This window comes from Mycteria americana, chromosome Z (assembly GCF_035582795.1).
Source record: "Mycteria americana isolate JAX WOST 10 ecotype Jacksonville Zoo and Gardens chromosome Z, USCA_MyAme_1.0, whole genome shotgun sequence".
NCBI lineage: Eukaryota > Metazoa > Chordata > Aves > Ciconiiformes > Ciconiidae > Mycteria > Mycteria americana.
In genome coordinates, this window is record NC_134396.1 from 4,574,005 (window position 1) to 4,589,898 (window position 15,894).

At 46.1% G+C, this 15,894-nt stretch overlaps 1 protein-coding gene across 2 annotated transcripts in view; it reads right to left on the minus strand.

Annotated features, from left to right (window-relative positions):
- Positions 1-15,894, minus strand: part of CCBE1 (collagen and calcium binding EGF domains 1) — a 105,858-nt gene that overhangs the window by 19,180 nt on the left and 70,784 nt on the right. For both annotated transcript variants that reach the window (XM_075526707.1, XM_075526708.1), the window contains exons 3-4: positions 8,696-8,748; positions 561-695 (exon numbers count right to left, since the gene is read on the minus strand). In XM_075526707.1, coding sequence (XP_075382822.1) covers positions 561-695; positions 8,696-8,748 — 188 coding nt within the window. The remainder of the gene's footprint in view (positions 1-560; positions 696-8,695; positions 8,749-15,894) is intronic.

Genomic DNA, 15,894 nt, shown 5'->3' on the forward strand with positions numbered 1-15,894 from the left:
GCCGCGTGACAGTTTCTTTGCATTGAAAAGCTTCCAAGCAAAGCTCGACCCTGCCAATCTTGCCTCTCTGGCACAGCAAACCACGCACGGCAGGACTATTGAATCAGGGGGACTAGCCACACAAGGACCACATGTAAGTGATCAGTCCTGAAGTAGAAACTGGCCATCTGAATCAAAACTCAAGGATTTATTTTCATAATTAGGCACGGTTATAGTGCTTCGAGGGTGACTGTTAGAATCATGTCCCTCATCTCAGGCCAAAACCCCAGATATGACTCAAAACCTGCAAGAGGAATTAATAAAGGGAAAATTACATCAGCCCAAGACTTCAAAGTGTTTGGGCGCATATGTCTTCTTTTAGGTACTACCTCCTAATAATTTCAGGGGGATTTAGATCTCTTAGTTCTGGGAACCAATCCTTCACATAGTTAAAAACCACATTTATTCTGTAATAGTAAAGAGAATACGAAAGGTTTCAGATCTAAACTGACTCCTAAAAGACCTGAGGGAGCAGGATACATCATTAACCAGAGGTGAGCTCAGCACGCACTTCTACCCACCCAGGCAATACGGCTTCTCTCTGTTCCTGTGCCTCTCCCGATCATAGCGGTACCCAGGGTAGCAAGTGCATAAGACTCTCCCAAAGTTATCTGTGCACTGCTGTTCACAAGGAGCTTCAGCACAGACATCATAGTCTACGGAGAGAAAAATGTGGTTAGGAAAATACCAATGGCAGTAGCTGGATGATACTATGATAGGAAATATTTCACCTCTCTGCTAAGTAATAAAGTCAAGTTACATTGTTTTTGAGGACTGAAGAAACCTAGAAATAAACCATTCATGAGACATAAGCAAAGAATTATAGTAAAATTGTAATTGTTAATTACAGCTTTACAGTAGTTAGACTATTTCTTAAGGTTGGACTTTAAGCAAGGAGCACTTTCCCAGTATGCAGATTTTAAGAGTTCTTCTCACAGAAATATTAAATTACCTAAAAGCTTTTTGCTGTTTTCTTCCACGAATTTTTAAGTGCTAATAGCAACATTTCCTAAGCAAAATGCTGTGAAACACGGTGAGGCTAAGTGCCAAATCTAGGCAGAAAGTATATAATACGGAAAAGTTAATTAAAATTGCACAATAATTGTTCAAAGACAGATATAACCCTTCTAGCAAAGAACACATTGTTACGAAACCATCATCACTCAATAACAGCAATGTGAAGATTAGGGTATGGTAAGTCACTCGCTGGGCTCGTCAGTGAAATCCCACGAAACTGTCTGAAGTCCCCGTTTGAAACACGAAGGAGGGTGAATCTGTTTCTGATTTCACTGCTATGTAGCACCAGAGCTGCAGTCCAGGAAATGGACGCCAGAGCGAAACAGGATCTGACCCACATCCCTGCCCCTGGGATCAGGCTGGTGGCAGGGCTGGGGGGAAATCATAGAATCATAGAATCGTATAGGTTGGAAAAGACCTTTAAGATCATCAAGTCCAACCGTAAACCTAACACTACCAAGACCACCACTACACCATGTCCCTAAGCACCTCATCCAAACGTCCTTTAAATACCTCCAGGGATGGCGACTCAACCACTTCCCTGGGCAGCCTGGTCCAATGCTTGATAACCCTTTCAGGGAAGTAACATTTCCTAATATCCAGTCTAAACCTCCCCTGGCGCAACTTGAGGCCATTTCCTCTTGTCCTGTCACTTGTTACCTGGGAGAAGAGACCGACCCCCACCTCTCTACACCCTCCTTTCAGGCAGTTGTAGAGAGCCATAAGGTCTCCCCTCAGCCTCCTTTTCTCCAGGCTAAACAACCCCAGCTCCCTCAGCCGCTCCCCATCAGACTTGTGCTCCAGACCCTTCACCAGCTTTGTTGCCCTTCTCTGGACATGTTCCAGCACCTCAATGTCTCTCTTGTAGTGAGGGGCCCAAAACTGAACACAGTATTCGAGGTGCGGCCTCACCAGTGCTGAGTACAGGGGACGATCACTGCCCTAGCCCTGCTGGCCACACTATGTCTGATACAAGCCAGGATGCTCTTGGCCTTCTTGGCCACCTGGGCACACTGCTGGCTCATATTCAGGCAGCTGTCAACCAACACCCCCAGGTCCTTTTCCACCAGGCAGCTTTCCAGCCACTCTTCCCCAAGCCTGTAGCGTTGCATGGGGTTGCTGTGGCCCAAGTGCAGGACCCGGCACTTGGCCTTGTTGAACCTCCCACAATTGGCCTGGGCCCATCGATCCAGCCTGTCCAGGTCCCTCTGCAGAGCCTTCCTGCCCTCAAGCAGATCAACACTGCTGCCTGACTTGGTGTTGTCTGCAAACTTAGTGAGGGTGCACTCGATCCCCTCGTCCAGATCATTGATAGAGACATTAAACAGAACTGGCCCCAGTACTGAGCCCTGGGGAACACCACTTGTGACCGGCCGCCAACTGGAGTAAACTCCATTCACCACCACTCTTTGGGCCCGGCCATCCAGCCAGTTCTTTACTCAGCAAAGCGTACACCCGTCCAAGCCATGAGCAGCCAGTTTCTCCAGGAGAATGCTGTGGGAAGCAGTGTCAAAGGCTTTACTGAAGTCCAGATAGACAACATCCACAGCCTTTCCCTCATCCTCTAGGCGGGTCACCTTGTCGTAGAAGGAGATCAGGTTGGTCAAGCAGGACCTGCCTTTCATAAACCCATGCTGACTGGGCCTGATTGCCTGGTTGTCCTGTACATGCCGTGTGATGGCACTCAGGATGATCTGCTCCATCAGCTTCCCCGGCACCGAGGTCAGGCTGACAGGCCTGTAGTTCCCCGGATGCTCCTTCCAGCCCTTCTTGTAGATGGGTATCACATTTGCTAACCTCCAGTCAACTGGGACCTCCCCAGTTAGCCAGGACTGCTGATAAAGGATTGAAAGTGCCTTGGTGAGCACTTCCGCCAGCTCCCTCAGTACCCTTGGGTGGATCCCATCTGGCCCCAGAAACTTGTGTGTGTCTAAGTGGTGTAGCAGGTCACTAACCATTGCCCCTTAGGTTATGGGGCTTCATTCTGCTCCCTGTCCCTGTCTTCCAGCTCAGGGGGCTGGGTACCCGGAGAACAATTGGTCTTACTATTAAAGACTGAGGCAAAGAAGGCATGAAGTACCTCAGCCTTTTCTTCATCCCTTGTCACTATGTTTCCCTCCGCATCCAATAAAGGATGGAGATTCTCCTTAGCCCTCCTTTTGTTGCTTCTATCTAGTTGCTTCCATTTTGTTGCTTCTATGTTTCTATTTATAGAAACATTTTTAATTGTCTTTTCTGGCAGTAGCCAGATTAAGTTCTAGTTGGGCTTTGGCCCTTCTAATTTTCTCCCTGCATAACCTCATGACACCCTTGTAGTCCTCCTGAGTTGCCTGCCCCTTCTTCCAAAGGTCATAAACTCTTTTTTTCCCCTGAGTTCCAGCCAAAGCTCTCTCTTCAGTCAGGCCGGTCTTCTTCCCCACTGGTTCGTCTTTCAGCACATGGGGACAGCCTGCTCCTGCACCTTTAAGGTTTCCTTCTTGAAGAACGTCCAGCCTTCCTGGACCCCTTTGCCCCTCAGGACTGCCTCCCAAGGGACTGTGACAACCAGGCTCCTAAACAGGCCAAAGTCTGCCCTCCCAAATTCCAAGGTAGCAGTGCTGCTAACCCCCTCCTTACTTCTCCAAGAATCAAAACCTCCATCATTTCGTGATCGCTATGCCCAAGACGGCCTCCAACCATCACATCACCCACAGGTCCTTCTCTGTTCCCAAACAACAGGTCCAGCAGGGCACCTTCCCTAGTTGGCTCCCTCACCAGCTGTGTAGGGAAATGAGTGGGCAGCCCCCGGCCATGGGTGCAAGGGCTTTGCAGTGCCATGGAGAAGAAAGGAGCTGAAGCAGCATCTAGTCTCAAAACCAGCTCAGGCAAACCCTGCTGAAGGTTGGGTTTTATGCCAAAGCAAGTGGCAGTTTCTGTGATAATTTCAGAGGAACGTCATCCAGCACACAGCATACATGCGGTTGTCACTGTGACCCTCCAGTGACTGGCTACTCAAGGGCCACAGCAGAAATATCCTGTCCCTGCTCCAGACCAAATACATCTAAACCAAACCTATGTGTTTCGACTGAGTTCCCAGCAATGAACTGTGTTTCCATATATGCAGTATAAAATAATTAAAACCCAAACTCGTTATTGACTCACACTAATGACTAGCAGACATCTCTGGGTACGATGATTTTTCCAAGCAATTAAAATGAACTAGTAGATGGTAAAGTAAGTGAAACCACATTTGCCCTACGGAGTATATAGAGCCATGTGTGGCACTGGGGGTAAAAGCGACAGTGTGCTAAGGTACAGAAAAGCATCAAATGAGACTTAACAAGCTGCTGTATGTCACACCAGAGCCCGTTAGAACAAAAAATACTATTGTAATGGTGCCAAGCATTTCCTCTCTTGTGCTTGTCGCCTTTTGAATAGCAGGCATCCTTTCTTTCCTTCTTACTTCACAGCTGTGTTGATTTTAACTCTTGAAGTCCGCCCGCAGTGCTGTGGCAGTGAATGGCAGTGCCAGGACCCCCAGCAGTAACCAGCGTGGAACAGTGCAGAGCCTTGCACAAGCGTGGAAGGAAAACATGGCCCTTGCCTTCAAACACGGTCAGCCTGGGGGCTAGTTTGCGCTTTTTAGGTGACGCTGGGGCTGTAAACTCCCGTTACATTTGGCACTACTAAATAGTCCCAAATATAAAGCATTAGTGGTCTTTTTCCTGGGCACAATTGCAATTTTCATTTTCCACTGAAATAAAATCAGATGGAGAACAGGCTAGTATGCCCAGCACTGAGGTGAACGTGCCTGCTCCTTGGCCAGCATGCCCACGCAGATGCCGGATTTGGCCTGTGCCACGTTCAGCCTATTCAGAGCAGAGGCAAAACAAGCTCTGTCCTCCTGGTGCTTCCACGAATAGGTGTGCCCTAATAAAATCACATAAAACAGCGCTGGAAGGGACCATCTTCCACCACAAGCAGGATCAGCTATGCATAAACCTTTCCTAATAGACATTCATCTAACCTGTACCTAGAAATCCCTGAGGGCTGGAGATGCCCCACCATGCAGCCTATTCCCAAGATTAAATATCCTTGCAGATAGAAAGTTTTTTACTCATATCTAATCCAAACTCCCCTTATAGACATCTAATCCCATTATTTTTGTCCTCTTCTTCTTGGCCATGAAGAACAGCTTACTTTCACCCTTTCAGCAAGTTTTCACATACCTAAAAACTGTTATCATGTCTCCCCTCAGCCTCCTTTTCTCTAGACTAAACAACGCCAGTTGTTTTTAATCATCTCCCTTTTGCCATATTTCATGTAACTAGTCTTTAAATATGGTTTTCACACCCACCTTAGCAGAGCTCCATCAAGACCATTGCTTCATTTACTTTCATACAAAGCTAGGGAAGGGTCCAGGAGATGGAAATCTCCCTGTTGGTGGCTCCCACACAGTCAACCCAAATCACAAAATGGCTGTGGGCAGGTCCCACACCACAGAGCTGTGCGACCCCAGGGCTTTGGTCCCAGGTAGCACAACTCCCTCAGGAACAGTCCTCACAACTGGGATGAAATTGGGCAAAAGCTGCTGCACCACCTCCATGTGCTCTGCAGAACCGAGGATGCACATGCACTCCCACGTTCAAGCCCCTTGTCTGCCAGCCCAGCCTAAGAAATGTGGTTTGAGGATGAATCAAAGCCACACGGTCAGGATCAGGCTGTTCCAGACTTTAGGAAAATACAAAAATCCAAAGCAGAATAACAAATGTCTCTATGTACATTTCAATGAACTCAGGAATGACAACGCAGCATGGAAAGTTGTACCAAGGAAATTTCTGAAATAGCATTAGTGAGGAAAGAGCAGATCTGATTAGTGTTTGCCTGTCATAGAGTATTTTGCTCTGAATTAATCCACAGCCAAGAAACTCAAGTAAGAAACCAGTGGTAGGGAGGGTGCTCTCCAAAAGAAGCTGTTTCAGACTACATCTGTCCCTGCTTTACTCTTGGTGACGCCACGAGGCGTCACAGGACCTGGTTGGACCTGTAAGTCTCCAAAGCAAAGAAGGAGGAGATCATTCAGGAGAAAAGGGTGAGGAGCTCTTTTTTGACCTGCTTTGCTGGTCAGGTGGAGCAGGAAGAGATGCTACAGGGGGAATCAGACACACAAAGCAAACTCCTCTCGATGTTTCCTGAGGACCATTGCTCCCTGCTCCTGCAGCTGAAATCCAGAGCGAGAAGGTGAATCCAAAGCAAATGAAATGCAGAACCTGGGGGCATGGACTCATACTGGGCTGCACTGATTTCTGTTGCTTTTCAAGGGCAGACGAGAAATAACAGGACAGAAACCAACGATGGACACAGACAAAGACACAACCCTTTGGGAAAGGGCCTGTTTAAATAACAGCTGTCCAAGAAGGAGATTGGCGTCTTCCCGAGGCAGCTGTAAGAAGGTGGACAAGGGAGGGTCTATTCCTCTCCCAACCCTCCTCCCTGCAGCCACTGCTAAATCATGGAGAAGACAGGGCTGGAACTACTTCTCACAGCTTTGACTTGCCAGTACTGGATTAAAAGGTACGGATGTGCTCTAATAAACTCACATCTGTAATGTATTTATGTGCCTGTGTCGAGATATGCATTTCATACAGCTACTCTGTCAAGATTATGCCAAAACAATGTGTGAAGAGCCAAGTGATGTCTTGTAACAGACTAAATGAAATGAGTGCTTCACTGAATCGTGTTTCTCATCGCTATACCAATGGCCCAAGATCATCTCAGATGTTACAGCAATTGCTGTGGCCTCTGAAGTTCAAGGCAAAATATAGATCGAGCTGAAAAAGGGGGAATGGAGATATAAAGGGAGAAGCCACAGCCAGCAGATAAATTCAATTAGCAGCAGAAACTCTCAGGTTACTGAGATGCAGTTAATAGACAGGATTAAGCGAAGTCAGTGGGTACATAATAAAAGCTGCTTTCATAATCACCTAAAACCTCAAGAGATGAAAATTAGAAGCCTAAAATAATATATTGCCATAGTTCTCATTTTATTTTTACTCCTATTACTTCTCCTGCTGTATCCATTATATTTAGTGAATAACCAGCATATAAAATTGTTAAAATCCATAGGAAAGCTGGAGGTCAGACTGTAGAGTCCTGGCTTCTTTCCACCCTGAAAGGATTCAGGGCTTCTGCCCCCTATGCACACAACCACCTTGTACAACACAGCACAACTGCCTCCTCCAAGTGTCCGTCTTGCACTGGAGCTCTCATGTCAGGCCACACACACCAAGACAAAACTCACTGCAAAACCATGGGATGAGGAACTTCTTGTGAGCATCAATTTCACCCAAACCCTACACAGCTCCCCCGGGGCTCGGGCTGGCACCGTGAGCCATTTCTTTGCAAGGAAGCAGCAAATGCACAATTCCTGTTTTGAGAAGATGGGTTTTTTTTTTTTCTTCTTTTTTTCTTTTTTTGCAACCAGTGTTCTAGTGCTCCCAGCCAGCAGCAAAGAACATACAAATTAAAAAAAAAAGCAGCAGGATCAGAGTTTGGGTTATAATCCCTGTTGGCTGGAGACTGTAACTCAAAAACCAGCTGACTCTCTCCAGTATGTTAATTTGTCACTTTCCTTTTCAAAGCATCACCATCCCAAACTGGGAAAACTCTCAGGTCAACTCGAGGCTTTCCATATGTCATCAAATAGAAGGATCTGTTACCATAAAACAACCTTTTAACCTGCTTTTTGGAGCAAACAAGGTTTATTGGCTTGCCAGCTCTGGCCATTTTCTTCTGCCTGACAGTTCCTCTTCTTGTATAACTTCAGAATCAATTTCATCTGAATAGGGCAAAGCGGTGGGAGCAACTGAAGAAGTTACATTGCTACTGCTCAGTGAAGCCATCAGGTGGGTAGACCAAATAGAGGCCCTCCCCAAGGTTAAGGCAGGCAGAGTGCAGCCTTTTCCTAAATGAGATCTCCTTGCAGCAAGTTCTGAGCATTGGGACCCTGGTGCTGCCTTTGCAAAGTGTACGGGCAGCTCCCCTCTGCCCGGAGGGAATCATTCCCTTTACACTACTGCATGAACTACCCCAAGTAATTTCCCGTCTCCCTCTGCCCCTGGTGACAAGCAAGCCGTGCCCATGACCAGGAGAGGCGGTGGAAGAGAGACACTGTTTGGTGATGCTCTCCCATCACTGCCATCTTCGGGAAATAGGTAACTAAAGGCAGGACTAACTCACCAAGTCACCCACTCCTCGTGCACTTACAAGCCAAACTGGCTGTGCCAGATCCAAGGGGTACATGGCAAAAGCCATCAGCCAGGAAAGATGTGCTCCTGGGTGCACAGAGGGCTCCCGTGTACCTAGCCAAGAGCAGAATGCAGCCCTGTGTTTGCAGCAGGTCATGGTACAAGACCTGTGCAGCCATATGTACTTAAGGGAGGATCAAGGCTTGGCATGCTGAGTTAAACTTTTGGAAGCCACTGATCTTTTTATTTTCCCAACAATTTCTTGGAAACAGTTCCCCCACTGACACAAGAGATATGGCTGAGCCTGCGGTTATATCAGGATGCTCTTCCAAACCAGCAGTGCGGAGAACAGGGCAAATGGAGAAAGACAAATGCACGGGGACACGAGGGGTAAGAACAGTGAAATCACATACCTTCAGGGATGCACTGTCCAAGAACAAACTTATAACCCTTACAGCATTTTTTCCTGAAAAACAATAAAATAAATAAATGAATAAATATATTCTCTAAAGGTTGGTGCTGCCTTTAAAAACAATCATGGGTAGATCATGGATGTGATGAACCGAACAAGATGAGGATCCTGAGCTTTGCAGTTGGAGGTATCTCAGCATTAAAGAACACAACATGAAAACCCACCGCTCAGTCCACAAGGTATTTTAAATGACAGCATGTCCCGCTGCTTCAGGAGCCTGGTACCCCAGGAGGGGTACCCAGGAGGCTGGGTACCCCAACGCTGACCCACTCAACATCCCAAGTAGTTTCTGAAAATCCTGCTGCCTTGTGTTGAAAGGGTGCAGCACACCCCAGTGCTGTCCATATACATAACTCAGGTCATAATTTTCATTATATGGTGAAGGGTGTTTTCAAACATCCGTCATTACAATGTAAACTTGCAGAAAGGGGTAAGTCTCAGCGAGGGGTACACACAAGATAAATGTTATCAGTCATTTCTCATCTTTTAATAAACCTGGAAGGCAATAAATGAAATATTGGGTATTTCAACTGGAGCAAGGGAGACTATCTTATACAGGCAGGGGGACAAAACTGCAGTGAAGAGTTAATGGGATGAGATTTTTTTTACGTGCCCATGATATGAACAAAGCCTGAGTGCTGAGAAATTAACGTTTCTTACACACTGACTTGTAATGACATTTAGGCATTCAGCTATGCTTGTTTTGCTTTCTAGGCAGCAAACCACGTCAAGTCACCAGGACTCCCAACAGCACTGAGGAGCCTTTACAAATGGCTGTGTCCCTTATCACCCTCAGAGCTACTCGCTGCAGGGGCCTGGTGACCTTCAAAGGGTGGTGGCTACCAGGACTGCTGCAAGAGAAGCAAACTGCTGTTCAGTGCACTATTTTATCAAGTCTACATGAGTCTGAGGGGAAAAAAACCCTGTATTTGAGAAATTCACAGTTTTTCATGTACATGCATGTACAGTTTTTGTGAACATGCTGAAATACCCGTAAAACTGGGAAACCATCCATTGGTCTTATCCTTCAATTCAATAACTGACGCAGAAGAATGCTAAAGTCATGGCAGTCAATGACACAACACTCGCCTAGAGAACACGCAGCCATCACAAATCATCATTATGTTGAATTTAAATCAACTATCAGTTGCAACTGACCACTTAAAACAAACAATGCATTACTCCAAACTATGTAAAAACAAACTTGGGCGCCATATTTTACCCTCTTCCAAAGATTAGCTGGAATATAAATTATGCCTAATGAAGGTTGAACATCTGAAGAGGAAGCCTTGCTTTGTTATGCAAACAGTGGTCCCTCATTAGACTTTTCTCCAAACACTGCTGTGAAGTTTTATCTGCAAGACAAACAAATGCAGGAGGAATGAGTTCAAAGGTGCATCGGGGAGGCTGTTCATACGCTGCAAGCCATGCCGATGGCTTTCCAAGTGCACATTCATCTCCTCCTGTCTGCGGAAGAAGGGAGGCTGATAAAGGCTTGCTCGTAGCTGCTCTTCAGAGGAAGATACAGCCTGGCTTGAGGGAGGGCTGGGAGATGGGAAAGGAGAGGAGGGCATCCCTGCCATGAGATGCTGACCTGTGGGGTTGTGCCAGCCAGAACTAACCAGAAAGAGGGAGCAGCAGCTTTTGTAATTTCTACTCTTCTCCCTGGGAATTCCCACTTGATTTTCAGGCTTGGGACTCTTAGGACTCCCACCCTTGGAGTGGCTTGTGGCAGCATATGCAAACCTCAGCCGGCACAGCCTGCTCTTGGGTAAGGGGTTGCCTGCTGGGAGCTGCCTCTTTCCTCTCAACTTGGCCGGCAATGGCTTTTGGCTGGACTTGTTGGCTTTCTTGTGCCTAAATTGTGGTTGTATCTGCCTTCCTGGATTCTCCTGGTAGCCAAACCACTTGCCTTCATCAAACACCTCTCCCACAGCCACACACTGAGAACCCACCAGACGCTGAGCTACAGCCATTAAATACTGCCCTGGCACCCTAAAGCAAGCACAGCCTTGTGTAGCCTTGCCAAGGGTTGCTCCAGTTAAAGCAACCGGAAAATCGTGCTGCCCTGGCAGATATGCAGGCCCCTGCTGAAATCTGTCTCTTCAACGGTTTCTTGCAGCAATGAGTTCCACAGGGGGATGAGATGTTTTTGATAAATCATTTCCTTGTTTTCAGCCTCCTTTCGATTTTTGTTGAATTTTCCCAGGGTTTACTGGTAAGGAGATTTGGAAATATTTTCTCTAAATACCTGAAGATTTTTTCATACTATGAAAGCTTTAAATCACACCTAAAGAAGTGGTTTAGAGCAGGAATGCCCTGCTTTCAGGATCACGCTCCACAAACCAATTCCCCATGATAATTGGTTCCCCATTCAAGATTACAGATCTCTGTACTAGCGCAGCCTGTACTCAACAGCAAGCTTCAGCCAGCAGCATGATTTTGCCAGGGAAACTGCTACTTTAGGGTTAACGCACAGGAAATACAATACAACAATACCCGTTTCTCTGAACATTACATCGCAACCCTGAGATTCCTGCATGCTTTAGCTTTCTACATTCTTAAAGAGAAATCTGTCAAAATGATGGACACATGAGTTGATCATTAGCAAAGGTATTTTAATAGCAATACTCATTTTCAGACATCCAGCTCCAGGTTGACATGCCTAATCAACATTGCACAGCAGTGATCTCGTTATACATAATGAGAGGTAAGAGGGGGTCCCCACTGATAATTTTAGCTACTGAATAACTTTCAGCGAGGCGGTTGCTACGCAGCTGTACATGTGAGCATGCATCAAACACAAACTAATACACAGCTGTGTAAGAAGCTCAACCCCTAAAATCTGGATCTATGGGGAAATGAAGTTGATTCATTAACTTCAAACCTGGTTTCCAACAGGAGAAACTTCTAGCAGACTTACCTGTTACAGCTTTTCATGGCATGCTTCAGATATTAAAAATACAGCAACTCATGCAGCAACAGATTCTCATTCAGTCTTTACTCAGGAACATGCACAAGGCCAAATTCACGGAGGGTTTTGGGCGCCATGATTTCGATCACTGCAATATCTAGCTTTTGTGTTACCTGTAAGAAAATCCATAGCGATAGGGACTTTCTCAAAGCAAAGTCACCATTTTTTTCTGACAGGTAGCTGCAGAAGCAGGGAGATATTGAGCTATGCCCCTCTGCTCTGGAGGTTGAGATGCTCCTGGGTCACTGAATGTCAGAAGATGGGATTTAGGGTCAAACCTTTGATACCAATAAATGCATCTGTGACTAGGCAAGCAGCGGATCTGCCTTTGTTGCAGGCTTTTGTGGCCCATCACCTTGCAGACTGAGAGGGGAGCTGAGCTTTCCAGGAGCACCCCCATGTCCCATCGCCCGCAGGTCCCCCCTGTGCCCGACACACAGCGGTGCACCAGCACAGCACCTCCTGCCCCATCTTGCAAAGCAGTGGCTGCTTGATAGCATCGCCCCAGACAGGCAGGAGGAAAGGCAAGATGCAAGGAATGTGGCTTAATTAAGCCACCACTTTATTAAGTTAGCTTATCTGGCAGCTATCAGCAGTAACTCATCCAGTGCAGACCACGTTTTTTTCCCATAATTGTTTCCACCTGGTGCAGAGCTGCCATCACCCCCAGCCTACCTCCTGTCCACTGGGACACCGTGGCTGGCAGCGGTGCTGGGGAGACTGGGGTATGCTGAACCGAGAAAATACTCCTGTGTGAGAGGGAAGGGAGTGATTCAGGGTTCTACAGCAGCTGAAATGCTTTGGAAATGCAGACAATAACAGGATAAACATTTGAAGTGATAATTAACCTGTAGCTGTCTGCAGTAACACGGCAGTGACTTGGGCTGTGATAACGGCTGGCTCGGAGCTGCCTGATGCGTTATTGAGGTTTTGGTTAACTTCAGCAAAGAGGCAACTCTAAAACCCATATTATGAGAATTATATTGAAAAAGGTACACAATGGCCATTTAGTGATTGAAAAAAGGGTAGGCAAAAGGGAACTGTGACGGTCAGGGAAAAAGAAAAGTTTTATACTGGTTTCAGATGAACTTAATATGTTAAGGAACCTCTTGCTAAAGATGTCAAAAGTAGAAACAGAAGAGTCCACTCTAGGAAATATTTGCCTCCTAGGAGCAAAGCAGACCCAGAAATCCCTATGCTGAGTCAGAAAGTGAGTTCTTAGGATAAAATATTACCCATACTTTATCCCTTCAGCTCTGGGGTTCAGACAGACAGTCAGCCTCCAGGACGGCTCCACCCAGACAGACGTAATTCAAGCAGAGGCACCTTAACTCCCATTCATCGGGGCTAGGAGCACACACATGGACAGTTTCTATAGCTCAGCTGATGCCTGAGGTCGCTTTGCTGGAAGATGCAGCAGCTCCCCAGGGGGTCAGGCAGGTCGAATCCCTCCTCTCTGACACGCTGCTTCTGACCCATGAATGTCAGAAGAGTCACACGTTAGGGGCCATAAGAGCTGCTTAACATTTTATGTAGGTTTAGATATACCAATGCTGTTCTCCCAAGGTTGGTGCTGGTAGAAAGTAATGGTAATACAGTTGAGCAAATGTATTTAATAAAAAAAACAATTTCCTATTGGGAAAAGATAGGATTTTTTTTTTTTTTTAAAACAGATTTCTTCAGACAACATCATAACATGAACTCAGAAGAACTTGTGCCGTACCTTGAAGACCTGAGTCAGCAAAGGCCATGGCATGGCTGTGTTTAATTGCACACAGGGGTCTTTGTTAGGCTGGCTCCTTATTGTGCCTGCCCAGTGTTTCTTTCTCATCACCCTGACTTTGAGAAATACACAGTGCAGAAAAAATGCAAATATAAAATACTGCAATTAACTTACAAAAAATAATTAGACAGCTTTAAAAGCAAGCCAACAAGGTACACTTAAAAAAACCCAACCCTTGTTTTTCTCACATTCTATATAAAGTCCAACCGAGGGACAGGTCTGTCTGCCAAAGCATGCACAGACAAAGCCCATCTGCAGTGCAAGTGTATTAAGGAAGCAGCTCGGTAGCTGTGCAGAGTTTCGCTGTAATTCACATGGAGAGAAGATTTATGGCAACATGGTGTAAAACTGAAGCAATGAGCTTTTATTTTTGTTTGCCTTTCCATGGGATACATACCAAAATCTTGAGTAAGAAAGGATGGCCTCCCTGCAGACACTTGGTCAGCATACACTTTGCCATGATTTCCGGACTTAGTCCTTTTTCACAGTTTTGTAAAGAGATAATTTATGTTCGCATTGGGTGTAACGCAAGGTCCAAGGCCAGCCCGAGCCCTTCCAGTCACTGTCCCAGCTGACAGAGAATAACAGACGGTATGGTGCATGTCGTCCATTGCTGAGGAAACACTGTAGCACCTATGACCGCTGCATGTATATGGGCGCTTCTTTATTTCTCTTAACTGACTGCATAAAGCAGGATTTGCCTGAACAACCACAGAGACAACCCTTCACCAGCAAAGCTGAAACTCAGACCTCTGACAGCAAATCACTGCAACCTATTACTTGATTTTTCTGAAAGTCAGATTTTCAGTGATTAATGCGTTGCCTGAGTCTAAGCCATGTTTCTTGTCAGCTACTTAAGTCAAATAAATTTACCCACATAAATGGTTTTCTTTTTCTCAGAAAAAAAAGCCCTGCTATCTGCTCTTTTGCTCAGCTTTGGCTATTAAGACAGATGCCACAAATGAAATCCCATTCCAGTTATGGCTAATGGGAAGGTTTTGATAAGATTCACAGGTCCTGGGCTCCTCTTTCATGAACACAAGCCAGGGACCAGATCCTCCCCTGGCAAAAGCCACATACCTCTGTTGACTCTGGGGAGCCGTGCCAGTGCTTACCCAGTGAGGCTCTGGCCGATGCTCTCAAAAGCTCTCAGACACACTCCTTGGCTGCTCCTTACTGTAATGTATCGTTAACTGTCTCCTCCTCTCCTCAAAGTGCTGTCTCTTGTCATCTTTTTACGGTCAAAGGGAGTTTTATGGCACTGGAGTATAAACTGTGGTTCCTTCTTCTCAGAAGGGACCTTCCAAACTGATACGATGGTTTGCAGCCCCTGCAGAGCATGGTATTGTGAATGTGTGAAGCTCATTCCTCTATAAAAGAGCAAAAAAAGACTTCAAGGGATGCAAGAAACCCTCCACCCTGCGTGGGTATCAGTGGGGCTTGGAGTTATGATAGGCGCTGACCTGCACAAAACTGGAGAATGCACAAGAAACAAAACTTCACAGGTCTGGGGAATTTAGCCACCAAAGACGTCTGTCCTTTTTGTAGCAGCCTCTGTTCTCCATGGACACAGCGCAGGATGTCTCGCCATGATGGGGTTTGTGGTTTCGTTTAAGTAAATAAGATGCGATGAGGTGTTCAGTGGAGGTGTTCAAACAAAATCTGGGCAGGCAGACTGCTTCCCCAACACATCCCCCTGTGTCAGCAGATCAGCGGGCCCAGGAGACCATTGCTTTTGAACTATTTTAGGACTTTTGGGATGCAGAGAAAAGGGTTGGTATGAAAACCCTGCAGGCAGCCCCACAAGAAAAAAAGAGCTCATGAGTTTCTGCTTGCCACAGGAAGAAGTGGCAACTAAAACTCAGCTTTTTGGGTCTCTTCTGGGCAGATAACAGGCTTTTAGAAGTGTTTCCTGTGATCCTTCCTTCTGATGTGTAATGAAAGAAAAAGGTCATATTGGGATTTCCAAGTGAACCATACAGACTAGGGCTTCACATTCTCAGGGAAGCCGTAACACTGTGCTTCAGGGCCAGAACTAACATTGGCCCTTGTCAGTCCCTAGCTCAGCCAGAGCCTTGGTGCTGCAAACATGTCAACTAACCACAGACTAATCAGGATTTTTTTCTGTAGCACAGACCAACTGGTGGCACTGGTAACCATCAGTGCTAGTATCTGCCTTAGCATACCAATGCCCAAAAATGACTAAGTAAAAAATCTGCCTGTGAATATTCTCTAAGCAAAGAAGGAAACTCTCAGAAGGAAAATATTACACAACTTCAAAAAGGTAATTACCCCTGCTGCCACTGGAAAAGCCATTTGTTGGATATTTTACATGGATGTGAACATCATCCTCAAAATCACATATGTGATTCCTTCAGTGCTG